Below are 19,777 nucleotides of genomic sequence, written 5' to 3' on the forward strand. Positions count from 1 at the left end.
TTGATTTCCAGCGATAATTCTTTAAACTGATGATGTCATAATGACTTCAGTAGCTCAGTAGCATTGTGATGTCATCAGGATTTCAGATTATTCTTGCAGAATTATCTTACTCCAAAGAAATTCAAACTCAGAAATTAAATTATACATCAGTATAATAAAACGCTTATCCACTGATTGTGAGTGGGATAGCTCTTTTATCAAATCCTTGACAGGAACTATTCCCCTCGGGCAAGCCCTCGGAGAATAGTTCTCTGTCGCGGGTTTGATAAAAGAGCTATCCCACTCACATCCAGTGGATAAGTGTATAATATCTTACCTTATCTACGTATACTCGTTAGATTCATAATAAACATAATACGTATATATTTCCATTTCTATTTTTTTTCCTCTGTGATAACCTCTTGAAAGTTAGCGAGTTGATTTCTCGATAATTCTACCGAAATGTAAATTAGGCAGGTCGATAGGTAAGGAGGCCTAATACGCATGTAAATCTCGTGCTCATCTGTCCCTCTGTCTGACGCTAAGGAGGCCAAATATGCATGTAAATCTCGTGCAGCTGCCTTTGGTTTGACGTCAGTGGGCGAAGACTATTGAAACTGGCATGGGAGTCCTCGTGTAATTTAAATCTATGTCTACATTTTTGAAGTATAAATCTACAATTTTATTTCACAATGAAATGGAAATATAAGGAATCACTGTCTAGTTAGTATAGTATGCCAGGGACAACAACGATAATGGGAAACATGGGATAAATTATACATAACGGGCTTTGCCCGTTATGCAAATTATCCCATGTTTCCCACTATCGTTGATGCCCTGGCATACTATACTAACTAGACAGTGATTCCTTAAATATCTTACGTTATCCATTTTTTTTTTAATTTAATATAAACACTGCATCTATATATCTTAAGGTATCTACTTGCTAGATTTACAATAAAAAAAAATATTAAACGTACATGTATATAACCTGTGTGATCTACATAATAATATCTTACGAAATCTACTTGTTTGCTTTTCAGAAAACATCATATATATCTTATGTTATCGAATTGTTAACTTAACAATAAATATTATATATCTTGCGTTATCTTCATGTTTTTTTTCATTGACTTTGTATATGACCCCAACGGGAAGTGGTCAGTGCTCGAGCTCTGATGAGTTCAACTGAACATTTCTCGGAGGGACGTTTAACAATAACGAATAAACAAGACTCTCTATGTAATAAATGTAATTTGGTAGTCTATATAATATAACAGAAACACTAACAAGTGTATTTTCCCAACATTCCTTTCCTGAGAGCATTTACCTATAAACATTATGCTAAACAAATTCTTATTCCACTGTTTACAAGTATAACGGCACCACTGCATGATTGTAACGTCTGGTGTCAGACCACGCGTACGGCGAATATTGAGTGGAACAATTATTGCTAACTGATAACATATATCTCGTAAAATGTGCCTTTAATTTGTGATCTAGTGGGGGAAGCTGTTTTTATTTCACTCTCTGACTGATTTGTTCTCATTTTTCTCACCTTCACGCGTTATTTGTTGTCATAAAACAGTTTGATTCAAATTATGTTTACAACAAATATAACCGATCTAAGAAAATTTCTTAAGGAAGGATTTTTACATGTACATGTAAATTATTACTAGCCCTTTAATCTCATTCGCTTTTTATCTTTTTATCATACAATATTTGAAAGCACATTTGGGATTCATGAAATAGCATTTTCAAATGCCTGTCATCTCAGAGAAGGGTTTCTGTTCTGGGGATTAAAATCTGCAGGGAGATCAGAGAGATATGATACAAAGCAGGTAAATGGTTATTGACAGCTACATTAGACAATGCCGATCCATGGAAAGTTTGAACTTAAAAATGGCTGACAGCTTGTCGATACATTTCTCGAATGGACAGACGTTATTGTCATAATTTATATTTCTGCAGAGAAAAATGGCTGACATATTGGATTAACAAAGAGCTGCTCCCTATCAAATGTTTCAAGAATATTAATAAAAATAAAAATGTCCGGATTTTGAATTGTGTGTATTCGTGCATTTTTAAAAATGATCATTTTTTAGACAGTTTATGCGACTATGTTAAAGTCCTCTAGTTGATTGAATTACTCCATCAAATTTTCATTTCTTCTGAGAAAGAAAGTAAAAGAAATCAAATTTAAGAGATAAAGTAGTTTGAGTTGTTTATCCTATATCTAAACAATAAAATAAAGAAAAGATAAAAATATTAACCAAATGTTCTTCAAAGGTATCAATAAAGAACCCATTATATAGATAGAATGTATTGTGTTACCGATTTATGAATTTACAAATTAGAAATACTTCTTTAACAAAGCCGGAATTTTGTAGCAGATCTACTATTTTTATTTTATTAGTGCATTTCTCCCCTTCGATTTTATTTAAAACACACAAAAAGGACGCCATTACACGCACCAGTATAAGCGACGCATAGTCTCCATTCCAAACGAAGAAATTCTATTCTTTCGACATTTAGCAAAATCAAGATCAATTTTTTTAAATACAATTTTTGTCCAGAAATATTCTTGACATTGTTTTTCCTTTTCTGAGGGATTGTACAGACTGAATTGAAGTTGTATTCATTTGAGATTGTTTTACCGTTATTCATCTGATAACACTCTGTATTAATTCAATTAAAAATGGACAGAACTTAATTTAAACTAAATTTTGGAATATGTCTCAAGGTACGGCATATAAATTGTAATTGTGGAGAGGGTTGATACAGGCTATGCCTGCTGCCCAATCCATTTATGTTTAAGTAGATAATAAAATATGTTAAAATCAAATCATAATTTTGTGATCAAAGTACTTGTATACAAGGATGAATAAATATAAAACAGAAAGACTTAATCAGAAGTCCATGAAATCATAGATAAACAGTGGATGTAATGAAACATATGGATGATGAAACTTACGTCTTATTATTTTATCCATTCATAATAAAAAGCATAATCAATACTTGCACCACATGTCAAATTTTATCAATCAAAACCAACATTGTTAATAAATAAAAATAGATTGTGGAATTCCAACAAAACACTTTTGGTGCAGCATTACATAAGTCTGAATTACAACATGATCGTATTGAACATCCGTAATATCTGTAAGATCGAATTTTCCTTCGACATGCATTAAAGGTCTCCTCTGTGGCTGGAACGCAGGGACTTTTCGAACACATTCTCACAACAGACTCGTATTTGGCATTTGAGTTGTAGTCTATCATTTCATACACAACTTTCTGTAAAAGAATATTAAAGGTCAATGAACAGTTCTTTTTTCATATTTCTCCTGCCAAGTCCATATTAAATTAGGCATCACGTATTATAATTAAATTGTAGTGATCACTGGAAGAGATGATCGAATTGACATACATGTATATAGTTCTTTCTGTTGCAGAAATACTATGTTCATTCAAATATTATAAAATTCTGTAATTTGATGACAAGAACTGATCCAGCATTCTTAAGAAAATTGTGTATATTTATCATCTAAATTTTCGACACTGTCTGTCCTGTAATATCTGCTCTCCAATGATTAATATGAATATGTATATATGTATCTCGTGTACCATACATATGGTTTTTAAGAGAATAAATGGGTGGATTTCTTTTTAGAGTCAGTCTTATTTATTTGAAATCAATTAGTAATATACACGACAGAAATAAGATATTATTACCATACAAGAATCTTCCTTGCCACAGGTAACTTTCTCTGAATACTCTTCGAATTCTTCACTTTTACATTCCTCCCCAATACATTTCCAGCACTCAAGACAACGAATGTTTCTACAAAGTAGACCTGAAAAAAAGTCATTGAAGGGTCTTGAATAATGTATCCAATTTTCACTGAACAACAAATATCATTTATTGAAATGAAAAATGAAGATGAATTTGCATATGAATTTCGAAATTGAAGTTTTATGTAAAGAAAAAGATCAAATTATGTTTTCAATGCCTCTTAATGTGATACTGTAAATCATTAATTTTCATGGGGGGTTAATTTCCGTGGTTTTTGAGGTATGAAAAGACCCACAAAATTAAGTCCTCCATGAAATGTAATTTTTTTTACAGATGTTTCTAGTCAATAATTTTTCATCCACGAAATTAATTCCCCACGAACCCATATTTTTTTCCTAATACCATGAAAATTTGCCCCCCTCAAATATATTTGATTTAACAGTATGAAAAAACTTGTGACTGCTCTGCAACGCATACTTTCTATGCTTGTATAAAACAGTAATCGTAAATTTACAATGTAAGGATATGCATGGCAGTTGCAAAACATTTAATGAAAGGTGTGATAATTTGATAACGGTGTATACTTTTTACAATTCTAATAGTACACTGTTCCAAGAAATTTCGTTACCTGCGAACTTTAGAGAAAATACAAATCTGCTGCAACATGACCTAGTGGGGAAAATACGTCTGCAGTACTTGAATTCAATTTCATTTTCTTTACAAACAAGAGAGCACAAATCTAAAAGAATGATCCTCATTACACATTGAAAAATACGTAAAATCCATAAATACAGTGGGCAGATATTTTAAATGGTTTCTATGAATAACGTGATTCAGTGGTAATGATTACTAGATTCCAGATATTAGAGAACATCAAAAGCATAAGCCTATACTTATTATTCATGGAAATTTTGATAAATGATACTATGTAAATACCAGTACTTGAAAATTCCTGATTCTAGACCAAATTAAAGTCTACCTATAAATTATTTACTGATTTCGGCCTTTCCGGATTCATCGGTAACTTAGCAAAATGCATCAATAGGATAATTGGTAAAACAAGTTTGCTCATATAAAGACCTTGTCCTTTACATGGGTGAGCAATAGGATAACAGTAAAATTAAAATGTTGTCAAATTTGAAAAAAGAACTTTTTTTGCCAGATGTATCACAATGTATATGAGAGTTTCCTTTCAAAGTGAAGATTCAAGTTTGTTCAGTGTATGGCGGCTCTGAATGGGCTATACCAAGCTATTCAATGCCTTCATTTTTTTTTTCACTGGAACATGATTCATAGGAAAGTAGGAAACATGATTATATTGAGATTTGAAATTAAAGGGAACACTTACCTTTTTAAAATGAAAATGAAAAGAAAATAATATAAGATTAGAGTACAACCTAATAATAAATATTATGAATCCTTAACAATAGTACAAATTAATGTTTGTTAACAGTGTAAAGCCGTGTGTATTGCGCTGACTATAATGCAATTTGTTATTGCTTTTCTCTTGATGTCGTTATTTACTTGTTAATTAAGCTTACTAGCACAATTTATTCTCTATTTATTACAACTACTATCTATGTTTACATTAACGTGTTTAAGAAGCAAGAATATGATGTTGGTTGAAGAATTAATTTGAGTCTATTATACAGTTTCAATTTTTTTTTATTTTGCTCTAGTATTACAAAAAACCTTTTTGTTTGATGTATGCTCGAATCACTAACATGTTTTATACATTTCTATATTGATTATTTCATTTAAAAAAATTCATCCTGCAGCATAAACATGATAAATAGTGGTATCACAAAATTCATCACAACAATTACAAAGTTTGGATGCAAAAATCACTACACCTGACTAAAAAGAGACAGAAGCAATTATCACAGAACAAAAACAAAATACTTGTAAAAATATACTCACATAAAAGACAGATTAATCTACAGAACTTCCAAGAACACAACGGTGGAAGGTAAGTTTCCATACAATGACAGGCGATTGTAGATTTCCCACTTTACACGATTAAGCAACAAATAAACTTCTTCTGCTATCTCAGACACAAAATAAATTCTGTTGATTTTTATTCCTCATCTCTTCTGTAATTCTCTACGAATCATTGGAATATTCTTCCCGATTTACCTTTATCCATAAATAAGACTAAACCATGTGTATCTCCGGTATACGATGTTTACAGTGTTTCTCCTTCTGACTTTCTTCTCTACGATATCCTTGGTGAAATGAAATCGAATGCTTTTGCGCAGACGGCAGGATGTCTCATTTCTTTCCTTCAAACATTCTCTGAATTAGATATCAAGTCTCCAGATCACGTGTAAAATCCCCTCCTAAGTCCACTGTTTAATGAGATGAGATGTCCAGTCTAAGCATGTCATATTCTCCCCTAGGAAAATGGAAGCAATGTTGCATAAATCGGATGAATATTTATTTTTTGATTATATTTCAAATATTTATCTTTATTGAATCGTAACCTAACGTCAAATTCTCCCCCTGGGAAAATGGAAGTAATGTTGTATAAATTGGATAATTATTTACTTTTTAATTACATTTCAAATATTTATCTTTATTATTGAGTCGTAGTAAATTTTTTTTAAAATCCATTGTATCACTCAAAGTGTTTTTGGTATGAACTTCAAAGAAGCTATAAAACGATTTAACTCATCTACTCTTTACAGAAATTTCTGAATAAAAAATTGGAGTATGTAAACATAAGGCCTAGAGTATTCGTATAACACTTACGTCTCTGCCGTCAATATCTTAACTCAATACCGAGATTGAATGTATATTTCAAAAATAGATTTGTGTTTGCATAACCATCTGGTATGTCAATGCTTGTTAAAAACAATCCATATATCAAAGTATTTGTTCAAGGTGAAGAGTAAAGGTTTTTGCTCTAGTTTGAAAATAATATCGGCAAACGTGCAAGAAGAAATGTGTTAATGTACATTCAGGAGGCAATTCATAACACCTGGTAGAAATCCACATTCATGTTATAGATCCAATAAGTCAGGTATTACTTAACCCAGAGGAGTGGTAAATTTTTCTTTGAAAAAAAAGTTCAAAGAAGAAAATAATTATATATATAAATATATATATATATGGAATATATATATATATATATATATATATATATATATATATATATATATATATATATATATATATATATATTTTATATATATATTTTTTCTGGGTGACATACAGTTCTATGACGCTGTAAAAGAGACGAGGGTCATGAGCTTCAAATGATACCCATCCACTGAATTAACGTTGCGCTCATAGATTTTGTATTGTATCTATACCAAATCACTTTTCAGAGTATGTAAAAACTGCATGATTTTATGATTTCACTAATAGCCAATACACAAAGAAAGACATGAAAAAGGTAACACATTTTAAAAACCAAAAAGTAACACATTTTAAAAACCAAAAGGTAACACGTTTTATAAACCAGAAATGTTTTATCAACCAAACGTTGCCCGCGTGGCGCAGTGGTTAGAGCGTCTGCTCTAGAGTCGCGAAGTAAGAAGTCAATCCTTACGTCGCGGTTTCGAATCCCAATGTGGGACGTAGAGACCGGTCCTTCGGATGAGACCGTATAACCCAAAGTCCCGTATCGCAAGTAGGTGCAGGCACGAAAAAATCCCTCCATGCTCATGATCAATAGCCGAGCATAGGACAAAATTTGTAGCTATCCACCGGCAAGTCGTGACATCTCAATATGAGTGAAAAATTCTCGAGAAGGATGTTCAACATTTTACAATCAATCAGTATAAACTAAAAGTTTTAATCAAATACATGTCAGTGTTCAATACAACACAATACATTTTCCCAAATAAAGTCTAGAAAAGATTAAAGATCAATCTTTTTCTTTGCAATTCTTAACAAAATACACACATGCCTAACACACAAACCATGAAAAAGTCCGTCGTGAAAAATATGCGATTTCAGCAGAAATCAAGATGCTTAATAATTCAACGTAAAAATTTCCCTTTCACAAAACTAAATTTAATTATCTTTTTAAATTTTTTTTTAAATAAAGCAGCATATACAAGCTTAATTATTCTTACAATAAAAATCGAGTTGCAAAGCAAAAATAAAAAACATTACATAACAAAAAAACCCCTCTCAGTTACCTTTGTTTACTGTGTAGATCTTCAAAGAAACTTTTTTCACCGCGAAACTGTTTACACAGGGTTGTAAACAAGCAGCTTCCTGCAGCGAAGATTTGTTCAGACGGCGGGCCGTCTCAGTATTTTTCTCTCAAATCCCTCTATATCAAGATATGAAACGTTTCAGAAGACGAACATTATCCTAGTTAAGACCACTTGACATTCATTATAATGGAAAAATGGAGATCTTAATATCGATATCGGAATCGAATTCCCAGCAGGATGAAATACAGCGGTTTCGTTTTAATGGGTGAAATAATTTAATTCATCATTGTTCCTTTATTCAAAAAGGAAAATAATTACATACTTCAAAATTAATTAAATAATGGGACAGATCAAACTATAAAGAAAGCATTGTTTATCATATTAAAGAACAAATATAATATATATAGGTTCCATTTACTGTAGATTTCCAATTCCAATTTGAAATAAAAAAAAATCATTAAGGATTTGAATGGAAATCAAACAAAATCCGCGTAAATTGCTTACATGTTTAAATTTAAATACAAAAAAGTAAAAAGATTTTTTTTTTTTTTTGCAAAAAAGGTCGATCATCCCTTTATTCATGACAATACATGACAAGACATCTTTAACTTCCTAGTCAAATGAAAATAAAACAAAATGTGTGGACCGACTTCTATAATGACTCTTTTGTGAACTTTATTTAATTCATCTATTTTTAATTTAAAACTCTTAAAGCTGAACACGACTCGTAAATAGACATACGCCATTTTCGTTATCATTCTGTGACACATCAACACCAGGGTATATTCTTCGCATTCGTTACACTGATTGCTGTATTGTCAAGGGTATCGGCGTGGAAAGGCGACCCGTGTTCGTGCTGGTTATCTTGTATTACCTTTGTTTAAAATTTATTACAATTATACTACACTGACCTGTGCAACTGTTGTTAATGTCTTTGGTATCTTACTTTCCTGCATTGGAAGAAGTACATGTACACTGTTATTTTTGTCGCTACCGAGCGTGTATAGCATACGTCCATGTTCATCGGTGACAATTCATTACACTGAACACCGAGTAAGTGACCGGCTCTATTTATAGGGGCCCGCAGAAATAGCGAGAGATCGAACAAATATGGCATACAATTTTTTTTTTATGAATCGTGTTCAGCTTTAAGTGTGATACGAACCATAGAGTTAAAGGATGGCTAGAAGATTTATTCTGCAGTTCTCGTATATTTTCAAACTTTGTTAGAACATGGTAATGTGTTTATGTTAATATGCTTCAATAATTATCTTATTTGCTTATCAGGCCATGCATATTTACGAGTAGATATTCAATGACAACCTTCCTTGAACAATCAGATCCTATTCAGGTATATTAAATAAATATTCTATCAATTGCCAGTTTATTTTGGCTGACATGTTTCATACCAGTGAGCCTTTGTTTTCATTTTGAATTGACTACGGATAGTTCCGTCTACTCGATCTGTGAAGGATATGGAGATAACGAACAGCATTCAATATCAAAGTCCATAAAACAATACAAAATAGGGGCAGAGCAAACTCGGACCTCCAAAACATCGGGGTGGCATCAGATGCCATGGAGGAGTGAGCATCCTCTGCTGATCGGTCACACCCGCCATGTGCTCTTTGTTATGATCGTGAAATAACGGAAAAATCCGTCTTCAATTCAGTGTATAAATAATGGACTAACAATAAGTATGAAAAACGTCAGTCACGATTTGACTCAATGATAAATTGTATTCGTTGACACGGTCATTGTATCGACCAAAGAACTTACGAAATAATGACTTTGAACGAGACTGCTGTTATTCTTGTTTCATCAACTTGTTTGTCAATAATTTACCTCGTTGTAGAAATTGTTCATACATAGAGCATGCTCTTGCGTATCGAATCAATTGAGATATATACATGTATAAACGCTGTACGCAGATGATGAAGGTATATTGCTGCATAAGTAAAGGAAGTTGATGATAGAAAAGTTAAAGTCATCACGTTTATCATAGAACTTCGTTGTTAGATTACCATTAACGTCTTTTCCTAATGAAATATCCAAGTATGAAACATATGTGTCAGAATCTGTGGTATCTATTATCTCAAGCTCACTAGGATATATAGTATCGACGTAGGAATGGAAATTACCAGTGTTAATTGACAGTACGTCGTCGATATTTCTAAATGTTGAGTTGAAGGCCACAGCAAGTGTTTTCTTCTTTTCACGCATAAGATTTTGCACAAATTCTGCTTCATATGAATATAAAAGTAGGTCTGCTAATAACAGAGTGCAATTGGTACCCATTGGAATTCCAATAGATTACTGGAAGACCTGGTCTCCAAACACAACATAGATATTGTCAATCAGAAACTCAAGCATCTTTTTGATGTCAACTTCAGAATACCTGTGCGTGCAATCAGAATGTGTTTTAACAAAATAATTTTGCAAATGACCAATGACCAAGTAAGTAGATTTACGAGTTTTATTTTTATTGAAATTTTTATCTATACATAGGGCTCACGGCGATTGTGAACAGTCAATATGGGATGCTTACTCCTCCTAGGCTCCTGATCCTACCACTGAAATTTCCAGGGGTCCGTGTTTTATCACCCTTTTATATATTTTTATTGTTTATTTTTAGATCTATCACTGTTCGTTTTCTTTACCTTTAACGTTTAAATATAAGTGCAGTTGTATACACTATCACAAGCGATTCAACTTTAAGAGAAGAGAAAGTTACTGTTTTGCTGGATCTCAATTTCCCCGGGATTTCTTCAAAAATGTTTGTACGGCTCCGAAAATACTTTTACATTGTTCAAAGACTGCAATTACTTTCTCAATTCTGATTTGTGCACAAGTTGTTCTATGACATTAAAAAAAAATTAAAATAAAAAGAAGGCATTATTGATTTGAGATATTCAAATTAAAATAAATTGTGCAAATTTAAAAAAAAAAAATATTTTATTTTGATTTTAATAAGTGAACATAAAGATTTCAAACTGAATAACAACAGCAAATCATTCTATCCATTTACACTTACTGTACGTCAACCAGGTTCGAAAACATATTACTCATCGATAATAGCCAATGAATCAGTGGTAGAGATTAAATGTTTTTCTTTTATTTTGAGATTTTGCACTGAGAGATAAATTTATAAGCGGTATCTGTCATCAAGTACAATTGGGCATTCAATATTTCCAAAAAAGAAAAAAACAAAAAAACAAAAAAAACAAAAAAAACACTCGGTTTTTATCGTTTTCCTGCCATATGCCTGCAAATTATCGACAATTAACTTTTAAAAAAAAAATAAAATATAAATATATATGTAAATAATAACATTAATTTAAAAATGATTTACAAATATTAGTAAATTATAATATAAGAAAACGAATATGCTGTAACATGCATTTAGATTATATTTGGAATACTTTTCCCTAATGGTTTACTGAAATCTTTAGTGTATCGTATCTTGTGAAAAGCATACTACAAAAGAATTATAAGGTATAATTGTAAAGTACCGCTATAACCTTTATTTCAGATTTACAAGGACAAACATTAAAATATGAATGATTCTAGTATATATTGTAAACCGGTTGAAATTTCGTACAGTATTCAGGTGACATATATCTAGGATTTTTAGAGAGGTATAATTCAGATGAGTACTCATATATCCAGCAATCCTCAAGTCACGAAATGAATGCTTAGCTTAGCAGACAAAAAATTATTCATATTTTTTCAAGCTTTAGCAAATAAGTGCAATGTAATTGTGATATTGTTATTCATTCCAATTTCATTACACCATTGTGCTTTTGTAATTGCACTATTTTACCAATAACAAGATAAAGTACAGCCTCTAATATGGTTTTGTACTTAGCGACCCAGAGTTTTTTTTAAATGAAATACCTGCAAAACATTGCGGGGTTGTTTAATTTGATTATAAATAATATAGATTATTGAAATGAATATGAGATAATCTCATTTAATTGTTTGGATAGCATTAAACATAAGACACAACTTGGTACAAGTTATCTAGTTCATGGGAAAGTCAGCATCAGGATGAGTTATCTATTATAGCAACTTCCTCTTCCTCTTTAACATCTCAGCCATTTGGTCATTAGTAAAAGTTACAAACAAAAATCCTGTCCAATCCTAACCATCATGCCACCTAAAAGGAAGAGGGATATCAGAGGGGAGATGGTGTCGCCATCCAGGGGCAGAGGACACAAAAAGCCTCGCCATGCTCCCAGGCAGCAAAGGTCTGGAGCCAGGAATGATCATCCCCCCCACCATGCCGAACCAGAGACTGCAGGGAGTGATGCTTCACCCGACAGTGACTTGGGGGAATTCACACCACCAATCATGGGTAATGTTGATTCAGATTTCTCCCTTGATGTAAATCTTTCTGATTTCACTCCTGTCCCAGAACTTAGCTGTTTCGATAATGTAGGTCAACACATTCCTTTGAAGTTAAAACAAAAAATTTGGGATGGACAGTTTATTGAGTTAGGTCTGCTGTTAAAATCAGCCAAAGAGATTAATGATAGTTTGGGAGGACAAGGGGAAATTAAAATTAGAGACGGGAAATTTTGTATTGTCCGGTCAAAGGTTGGTTCATATTTGACAATTGAAAAATGGACAAATGCTTTAATGATTTACATGAGTGTTATGTTAGAGAAATATCGCACTAGGGCCCAAGAGTTTTTAAAATACATGAGAGATATCAGACTAGCTGCCTCTAGATCACAGGGCTGGTTCAAATACGATGAACAATATCGGCTACGCAAAGCTAGCAATCCCGAATCCTCCTGGGGGGTTATAAGTCAAGAATTTTGGCTACTGTATGTGACCAACCAAAGTTCAAATTCTTTTGGCAGTCAGAATCACTTCAACAATGCTAAACAAAATTTAGATGAGAGCAGCACATCCGCTGCTACCCAGTATTGCTATCATTTCAATCAGGGTAAAAAGTGCAATTTCTTCCCCAGATGCAGATTCAAGCACGTCTGTAGGAGGTGCGGAGGAAAGCATCCGGCCACAACCTGTTCCAACAAGGCAGCTGTATAAACTGGGCAGGACCCCAATTAAACTAGATAAAATTTTTTTACATACACAAAATTATTCTGATCATAAATTTTTAAGGGAAGGTTTTGAACATGGTTTCAAATTACAGTATTTTGGCCCTAGATCACCCAGATTTTCTAAGAATCTTACAAGTTTAGACAAACAATATCCAGTTGCAGAGCAAAAGATTTACAAAGAAGTCTCATTGGGGAGGGTTGCGGGTCCTTTCATAGAACCACCTTTTCCAACATTACAAGTTTCTCCTTTAGGCCTTGTACCTAAAAAAGACGGTGATTACCGCCTCATTCACCATTTATCATATCCAGAATCTGCTTCAATAAATGATTTCATTGACTCAGAACAGAGCTCAGTTACCTATTCAACCATAGATGATGCTGCCGCCATTATTGCAAAATTAGGTCGGGGGGCATTTCTGGCAAAGTCAGACATTAAATCAGCCTTTAGGTTGCTACCAGTGAACAGCACTGATTTCGACTTGTTAGGTTTTCACTTCAATGATGGTTTTTATTATGACAAGATGCTACCTTTCGGTTGTAAAATAAGTTGTGCAATTTGGGACAGATTTGCTTGCTTTCTGCATTGGCTTATACAGGATTGCTCAAAAAATGCCTCAATCCTGCATTATCTAGATGACTTTCTTTTCTGTGGCAAAGAACTTCCCATTTGTAAAAATATGTTGGACACTTTTCTTTATCTGTTCAACGATCTGGGGGTCCCTATTGCAAAAGACAAAACAGTATATCCAACGCAGGTTCTTACGTTCTTGGGCATTGAGTTTGATACGATGGAAATGATCATGAGGTTACCGTTGGTAAAAATTGATGAAATCAAACAAAAGATTCTCGACATTATGGCACTTAAGAAGGTTACTCTTAAGCAACTTCAGTCTTTATTGGGTTTGTTAAATTTTGCATGTAGAGTTATAGCTCCAGGTAGGGCTTTCTGTCGACGTTTGATTGATGCAACAATTGGCCTAAACAAACCTCATCACCATACCCGCGTAACGTTAGAAATGAAAGCAGACCTCAAAGTCTGGCTTGACTTCCTCCAATCATTTAATGGCATTTCAGTCATTACAGAAGGTGTATGGGTGAATAATGAGACTCTACAACTCTACACTGATAGCGCAGGGGGAGAGAAGGGGGGCTTTGGTATATATTTTGCAGGCAAGTGGACATATGCGCAATGGCCCATTTCCTGGTTCGTACAAGGCATAACCCGTGACATGACCTTTTTAGAGTTTTTCCCGGTCCATATAGCTATTGAATTGTGGAAACATCAATTTTCCAACAATAAAATTTTGTTTAACATTGACAATATGGCAGTGGTACATGTCATAAACTCGACATCAAAGTCACAAAGGGTCATGAAAATTGTAAGAAAACTAGTTCTCACTTGTCTCAAACACAATATTTTGATTAAAGCAAAACACATACCTTCAAAATCAAATTTTATTGCGGATTCTATCTCTCGTTCACAGTGGGGCAAATTCCGACGGCTAGCACCGGCAGCGGATCCATGGCCAACACCGCTTCCCAAGAATATGTGGGAAATTTAACAAGGGAGGCAAACAGACTTATACAGGGTTCACTATCAGCAAACACTTACAAAGCTTACCAGGGGGCTCTCACCAACTTCAAAAAATTCCTGAATAATTGTGGGACCACATTGTATTTCCCCATTCCTGTTGATCATTTGCTTAATTTCATTGCCCACCTTTCTATTTCAGGTACAGCTTATAGAACAGCTGCACTGTACATTAGCGCATTATCATATATCCATAAATTAAGAGGCATACAAGATAACACTCAATCATTCATTGTCAAAAAAGCCTTGCAGGGTCTAAACAAAAAGAGAGGTATCACTGTTGATTCTCGAATCCCATTAACTGTATCTATCTTGGAGCATGTAGTATCAGCATTGCCGTCAGTGTGTAGATCATCTTACGAGGCAGTTTTATTTTCCACACTTTTTTCAATTGCATATCACGGCTTGCTTAGAGTAAGTGAAGTTTTGAATATCCATAGGGCACACATCACGTTTACTAGAAGCAAGGTCAGCATCTTAATTCCCAGGTCCAAAACTGACCAAATGGGAAATACAACAACATTGCATATTTCCAAACAGTTAAATTCGGATATTTGCCCAGTACAGTGGGCACTCAGGTTTTTGCAGCTGCGCCCTAATGATGGTTCCCTTTTATGCTTTATTCATGTCGACAATAAGGTTGTAACAAGATACCAATTCAACTATGTGCTTCAAAAAGCTCTTCAATTCAGGAACATTCAAGGACACTTTAGACCACATAGTTTTAGAATAGGCAGGGCTACAGATCTTGCAAAACAGGGGTTTCCAGATTCAGAAATAAAATCTTTGGGCCGGTGGGAGTCAAAAGCTTTCAGAAACTACATAAGATTATAACATGTTAGCATTGTTAAATGGAATACAGGCTAATTTTGCCAAAGTATTCCAGGTTTCAAGACGATTTGGATAGTGGGATCTTCAATACCTTATTGGGCTGGTGAGGAGGCAGGGAGGAGACCGGGTGGAAAGAATCTTAATCTTGGGATGGACATCACTTGGAAGGGAATTAGAGGGCTGAAATGGGAAGATCTTGACAAAGTGTTAACAGATGAACTCAAACACCAACCACATCCAGATGTACTAGTCATTCACGCAGGGTCAAATGATCTAACTACGGCTGGCAATACTGCACTTAGATTTTCACATGAAATTCAATGTAGTTTGTATCGTTATAATGTATTGCTTCCTAAGACTTTGCTTATTTGGTCAACAATGCTTCCCCGCCTTTATTGGCATGGTGCACCTCTTGGCAAGGGTGGGGCTAAGATTGATCTAAAACGGCGTAAGGTGAATAAAGCCATTAGAAAATTCATTACATCTGAAGTTAATGGGGCTTGCATTTTTCATGACAAAAATATCAACGTTCATCAAAGCAGTTTATTTAGATATGATGGAACTCATTTATCGGAAAGGGGGAATAAGGCTTATTTAAATAATATTCAGGGTGGTTTGGAATTCATTTTAGGGGGAAAGGGCAAAATTTTCCCTCCTCAGTAATGCCCTTTGTTTATTTAGTCAGATTTCAGTTGTGATGACCTGTAATTTCCTAGTTTAGGATTGCTATATATATAAATATTAATTTTGGTGCAAATTGTTGTGGGGAACATCATATCGATGTTAGTGGCAAGGTCAAGGGAGACATCAGCCTTGTACACGCTTAACCTGTTTGTCTCTGCCCATCTGCATCAAAGCATGAGGGGGGTATCATGGCTGTGTTTTAACATGGAAGTTAAATGCCATTGAGGAAATGTGTAGAATAAATGTAAATTGCTTGGGATCTGCAGCATTTCAGTGCTCAGACCCCCTCTACCTATATAAAAGTAGGAGAGGCTACAGGCTGGTTTGTGTTAAAATTCTAAACCAGGTAGCAAGCCAGAGGCAGGGTGTAAAAGCTGTGCAGCTTGTGTGCCTAGCCATCATGCGTGTGTCAGGCATGGGGTTCCATGGCACTCGCATCTAAGCGAGGCCACTAGTTTGCCCGTTTGTTTAAATGGTATCCTAGTTGTCTCCCTTGACTCCTACAAAATTTGCGGCCATTTTCATCCAACATTGTGTGTGTTGTATTATTATGATCTTGTTTCTCAATAAATTAGTAAAGTTACAATTGGTGTTTTCAATTCTCAGAGCTGTCTGGAAGACAGTCTCAGGATAATGGTATTGAAAAGGCAGAGAAAGCAAAAATATCATGGGCTGCAATATTCAATTAATATAGATTATTGAAATGAATATGAGATAATCTCATTTAATTGTTTGGATAGCATTAAACATAAGACACAACTTGGTACAAGTTATCTAGTTCATGGGAAAGTCAGCATCAGGATGAGTTATCTATTATAGCAACTTCCTCTTCCTCTTTAACATCTCAGCCATTTGGTCATTAGTAAAAGTTACCCACCCACCACTCCCAAATTTAAAAAAAAAAAATGTATATAAATATATATATATATTATCATGTAACTGTTTTTTCTTTGATCACTTAATCTGTGCCAAGTATTTTATATTTTTAGGTTGATTTCATGCTGTGGACTCAATCAAGCTAAGCTTGTTCTTTCAATACTTAGGACTTCTCAAGTGATTATTGTGGCAGATTCACAACCAATGCCTATTAATTCAGGAAGAAGCTGGGATTTTTTCTTTAAAAAAAAAAAAAAAAAAGTGGACTTTACATTAAGCATATCAATATAGTTTTTTCTTCTCTTAATTTAAAAAAGAATAATAAATTCCATGTCGCATTCATTAAGGGGGAGGAGTCAGGGAAACATTAAGGTAAACAAGAGTACATGCTTAACCTGTTTGTCTCTGCCCATCTGCATCAAAGCATGAGGGGGGTATCATGGCTGTGTTTTAACATGGAAGTTAAATGCCATTGAGGAAATGTGTAGAATAAATGTAAATTGCTTGGGATCTGCAGCATTTCAGTGCTCAGACCCCCTCTACCTATATAAAAGTAGGAGAGGCTACAGGCTGGTTGGTGTTAAAATTCTAAACCAGGTAGCAAGCCAGAGGCAGGGTGTAAAAGCTGTGCAGCTTGTGTGCCTAGCCATCATGCGTGTGTCAGGCATGGGGTTCCATGGCACTCGCATCTAAGCGAGGCCACTAGTTTGCCCGTTTGTTTAAATGGTATCCTAGTTGTCTCCCTTGACTCCTACAAAATTTGCGGCCATTTTCATCCAACATTGTGTGTGTTGTATTATTATGATCTTGTTTCTCAATAAATTAGTAAAGTTACAATTGGTGTTTTCAATTCTCAGAGCTGTCTGGAAGACAGTCTCAGGATAATGGTATTGAAAAGGCAGAGAAAGCAAAAATATCATGGGCTGCAATATTCAATTAAATGTCTTTGATTGTGTGTATAGTGGAGTTTAAAAGACAAGGTTGGTGAAGTTATGTAGCGAAGTTAACCTGTAGAAGTACAGTACGTAGTACTGTAGAAGTCAAATCAACTTTAATTTCTCTCAAACAAAATAGAAAATGGTACTTTACAGGTCATGTGTGTTAAAATTAACGGGGTTTTTTTTTAACTCAGATAATATTTTTGAATGGTATTTAGCATATGAATTGACTGAGTTAATGATAACATGCTAGTAGGTAATCAGAGATTACAAAGCTTGACTCAACGAATGTTGTCTTTAAGTAAAGCAAAATCTCAGATAAAATTAATGATCTAGAAGTTTAAATCCCAAGATGAGACATTGATTCAATTTTTGATCTGAAAGAGATTGCTGTTAATAGGGAATAGGTTTACCCCAAAACTTCAAACTACGCACCCATAAATAAAATGCCATTCAAATCCAGCACATATGACTCAACGATAAATTTTTTGCTGACAAGGTCATTGCATGTATCGATCATAGAGTTTACGAAATGATGACTTTAAACAACATGATATTTTATGCTAGTAAAATTGTTTTAAGTTAAGTTTCATGTATTTTATGTTCAATTGTAATTCCCCACTTTGTGCCTCATTATCTGTAAAGCCGTGGGGACCCCCCGGTAATTTTATCCTTTTGAGATAAGAGAACTAGCATCATTATATCTACTGCTATTGTAAAGACAAGACGGCCAAACATTTGCTGAAATATTTTCTGGATTACCCACCTCCATCCCCAAACAGACTTTAACTGTACATTAGGCCACCTCAACCTCATATGTCTATGTTTTTCATTGTAATTAATTCCTTTTTATATGTGTATTATATTGTTAGTCATATCCTATTTAGGCCTAATAATGGAATTTTGAGCCAATTCATATGTTTAAGGCCATATTTTGGAGGCCACCTATTTTGCCAAATTATATATGTTATGTAATAGTCTTATACTGGGAGACCAATTGTTATTGCATAATTGTTTTATAATTTTTCTCAGGAATTGTGTTTTAAGGTTACATTGTCTCCCAGTCTTTTTTATTCAGTTTTATGTATTATATTATATGTTGTCATTTCATAGTAAATGACATACATGTATTTTTGGAACAAACATGTCTTGTGTTATTTGGCAAAAAACAAGCTCAATGTTGTCAGACGAGTGTTTAATTCAAGGAATGAAAGCTGAACTTAAATTATTTTTGACAAATTCTGCCTCCTATGAATACAAAAATATACAGTTGTAGATCTGCTAATAATGGGGCGCAATTTGTACATGTACCCATGGAAATTCCAATACATTGTTGTTCAGAAACTCAAACATCTTTTTACTATCAACTTTATAGTACTTGTGTGTACAGTCAAACCTGTTTTAAGAGGCCACTTGTGGGAGAATGACAAATTGGCCACATAAGACAGGTGGCCACTTATTCCAGGTTTCAAACCAATGAATAAAAAATTGCGACCAGTTATTCTCACAGGTATCCAAATCCACAATTTCAACAAGTTTAAAAAACTTGGGAAGTTTTAAGTCACATGGATTCCCTTTTCTTATATTTCATTTTACATGACTTTCTGAAAGAAATCTGTTATTGTTTTTTTTTTTGTGTGTGTGTTTTAATTTAATTTTAATTTAATTTTTTACAGCCATAAAATTTACATCACACGAAATTATGAAATGTTCTAACAACTCAGCATTTCCCTGATGCTGTGTAAAGCTTTTTTAGTTTTTCTAGATATGTATTTGATTATATAACATAAAAGGTTAAACGCAAGACTGGCCGCTTCACTTGATAACCTCAGGTGAAATTG

At 33.9% G+C, this 19,777-nt stretch overlaps 2 protein-coding genes across 2 annotated transcripts; one reads left to right on the forward strand and one right to left on the reverse strand.

Moving 5' to 3' along the window:
- Window positions 1–2,994: 2,994 nt before the first annotated feature.
- On the reverse strand, window positions 2,995–6,187 carry LOC134248147 (uncharacterized). The gene is made up of 3 exons (XM_062730557.1): window positions 5,696–6,187; window positions 3,715–3,836; window positions 2,995–3,276 (listed from the first exon to the last, which is right to left on the reverse strand). The coding sequence occupies exons 1-3, from the start codon at window positions 5,754–5,756 to the stop codon at window positions 3,010–3,012; spliced, it is 450 nt and encodes a 149-aa protein (XP_062586541.1). The 5' UTR covers window positions 5,757–6,187; the 3' UTR covers window positions 2,995–3,009.
- Window positions 6,188–12,096: 5,909 nt separating this feature from the next.
- Window positions 12,097–16,708, forward strand: LOC134248174 (uncharacterized). Its single transcript, XM_062730599.1, has 3 exons — window positions 12,097–12,898; window positions 13,269–13,497; window positions 14,445–16,708. The coding sequence occupies exons 1-3, from the start codon at window positions 12,097–12,099 to the stop codon at window positions 15,439–15,441; spliced, it is 2,028 nt and encodes a 675-aa protein (XP_062586583.1). The 3' UTR covers window positions 15,442–16,708.
- Window positions 16,709–19,777: the final 3,069 nt, after the last annotated feature.

Source organism: Saccostrea cucullata, unplaced genomic scaffold, assembly GCF_032062105.1.
Source record: "Saccostrea cucullata isolate Sc308-1 unplaced genomic scaffold, CSIRO_AGI_Scuc_v1 ctg1130, whole genome shotgun sequence".
NCBI lineage: Eukaryota > Metazoa > Mollusca > Bivalvia > Ostreida > Ostreidae > Saccostrea > Saccostrea cuccullata.

Excerpts from the sequence above, each read along its gene's own strand:
- LOC134248147 (XM_062730557.1), bottom strand. The coding sequence starts at position 5,756 with ATGGAAACTTACCTTCCACCGTTGTGTTCTTGGAAGTTCTGTAGATTA. Across the intron at positions 3,837-5,695 it reads TAGATTAATCTGTCTTTTAT|GTCTACTTTGTAGAAACATT; the intron begins GTGAGTATATTT and ends ACTTTTTTTCAG. Across the intron at positions 3,277-3,714 it reads GCAAGGAAGATTCTTGTATG|AAAGTTGTGTATGAAATGAT; the intron begins GTAATAATATCT and ends ATTCTTTTACAG.
- LOC134248174 (XM_062730599.1), top strand. The coding sequence starts at position 12,097 with ATGCCACCTAAAAGGAAGAGGGATATCAGAGGGGAGATGGTGTCGCCA. Across the intron at positions 12,899-13,268 it reads TTGCTATCATTTCAATCAGG|GCCTTGTACCTAAAAAAGAC; the intron begins GTAAAAAGTGCA and ends TTTCTCCTTTAG. Across the intron at positions 13,498-14,444 it reads AACAGCACTGATTTCGACTT|CAAAACACATACCTTCAAAA; the intron begins GTTAGGTTTTCA and ends TTTTGATTAAAG.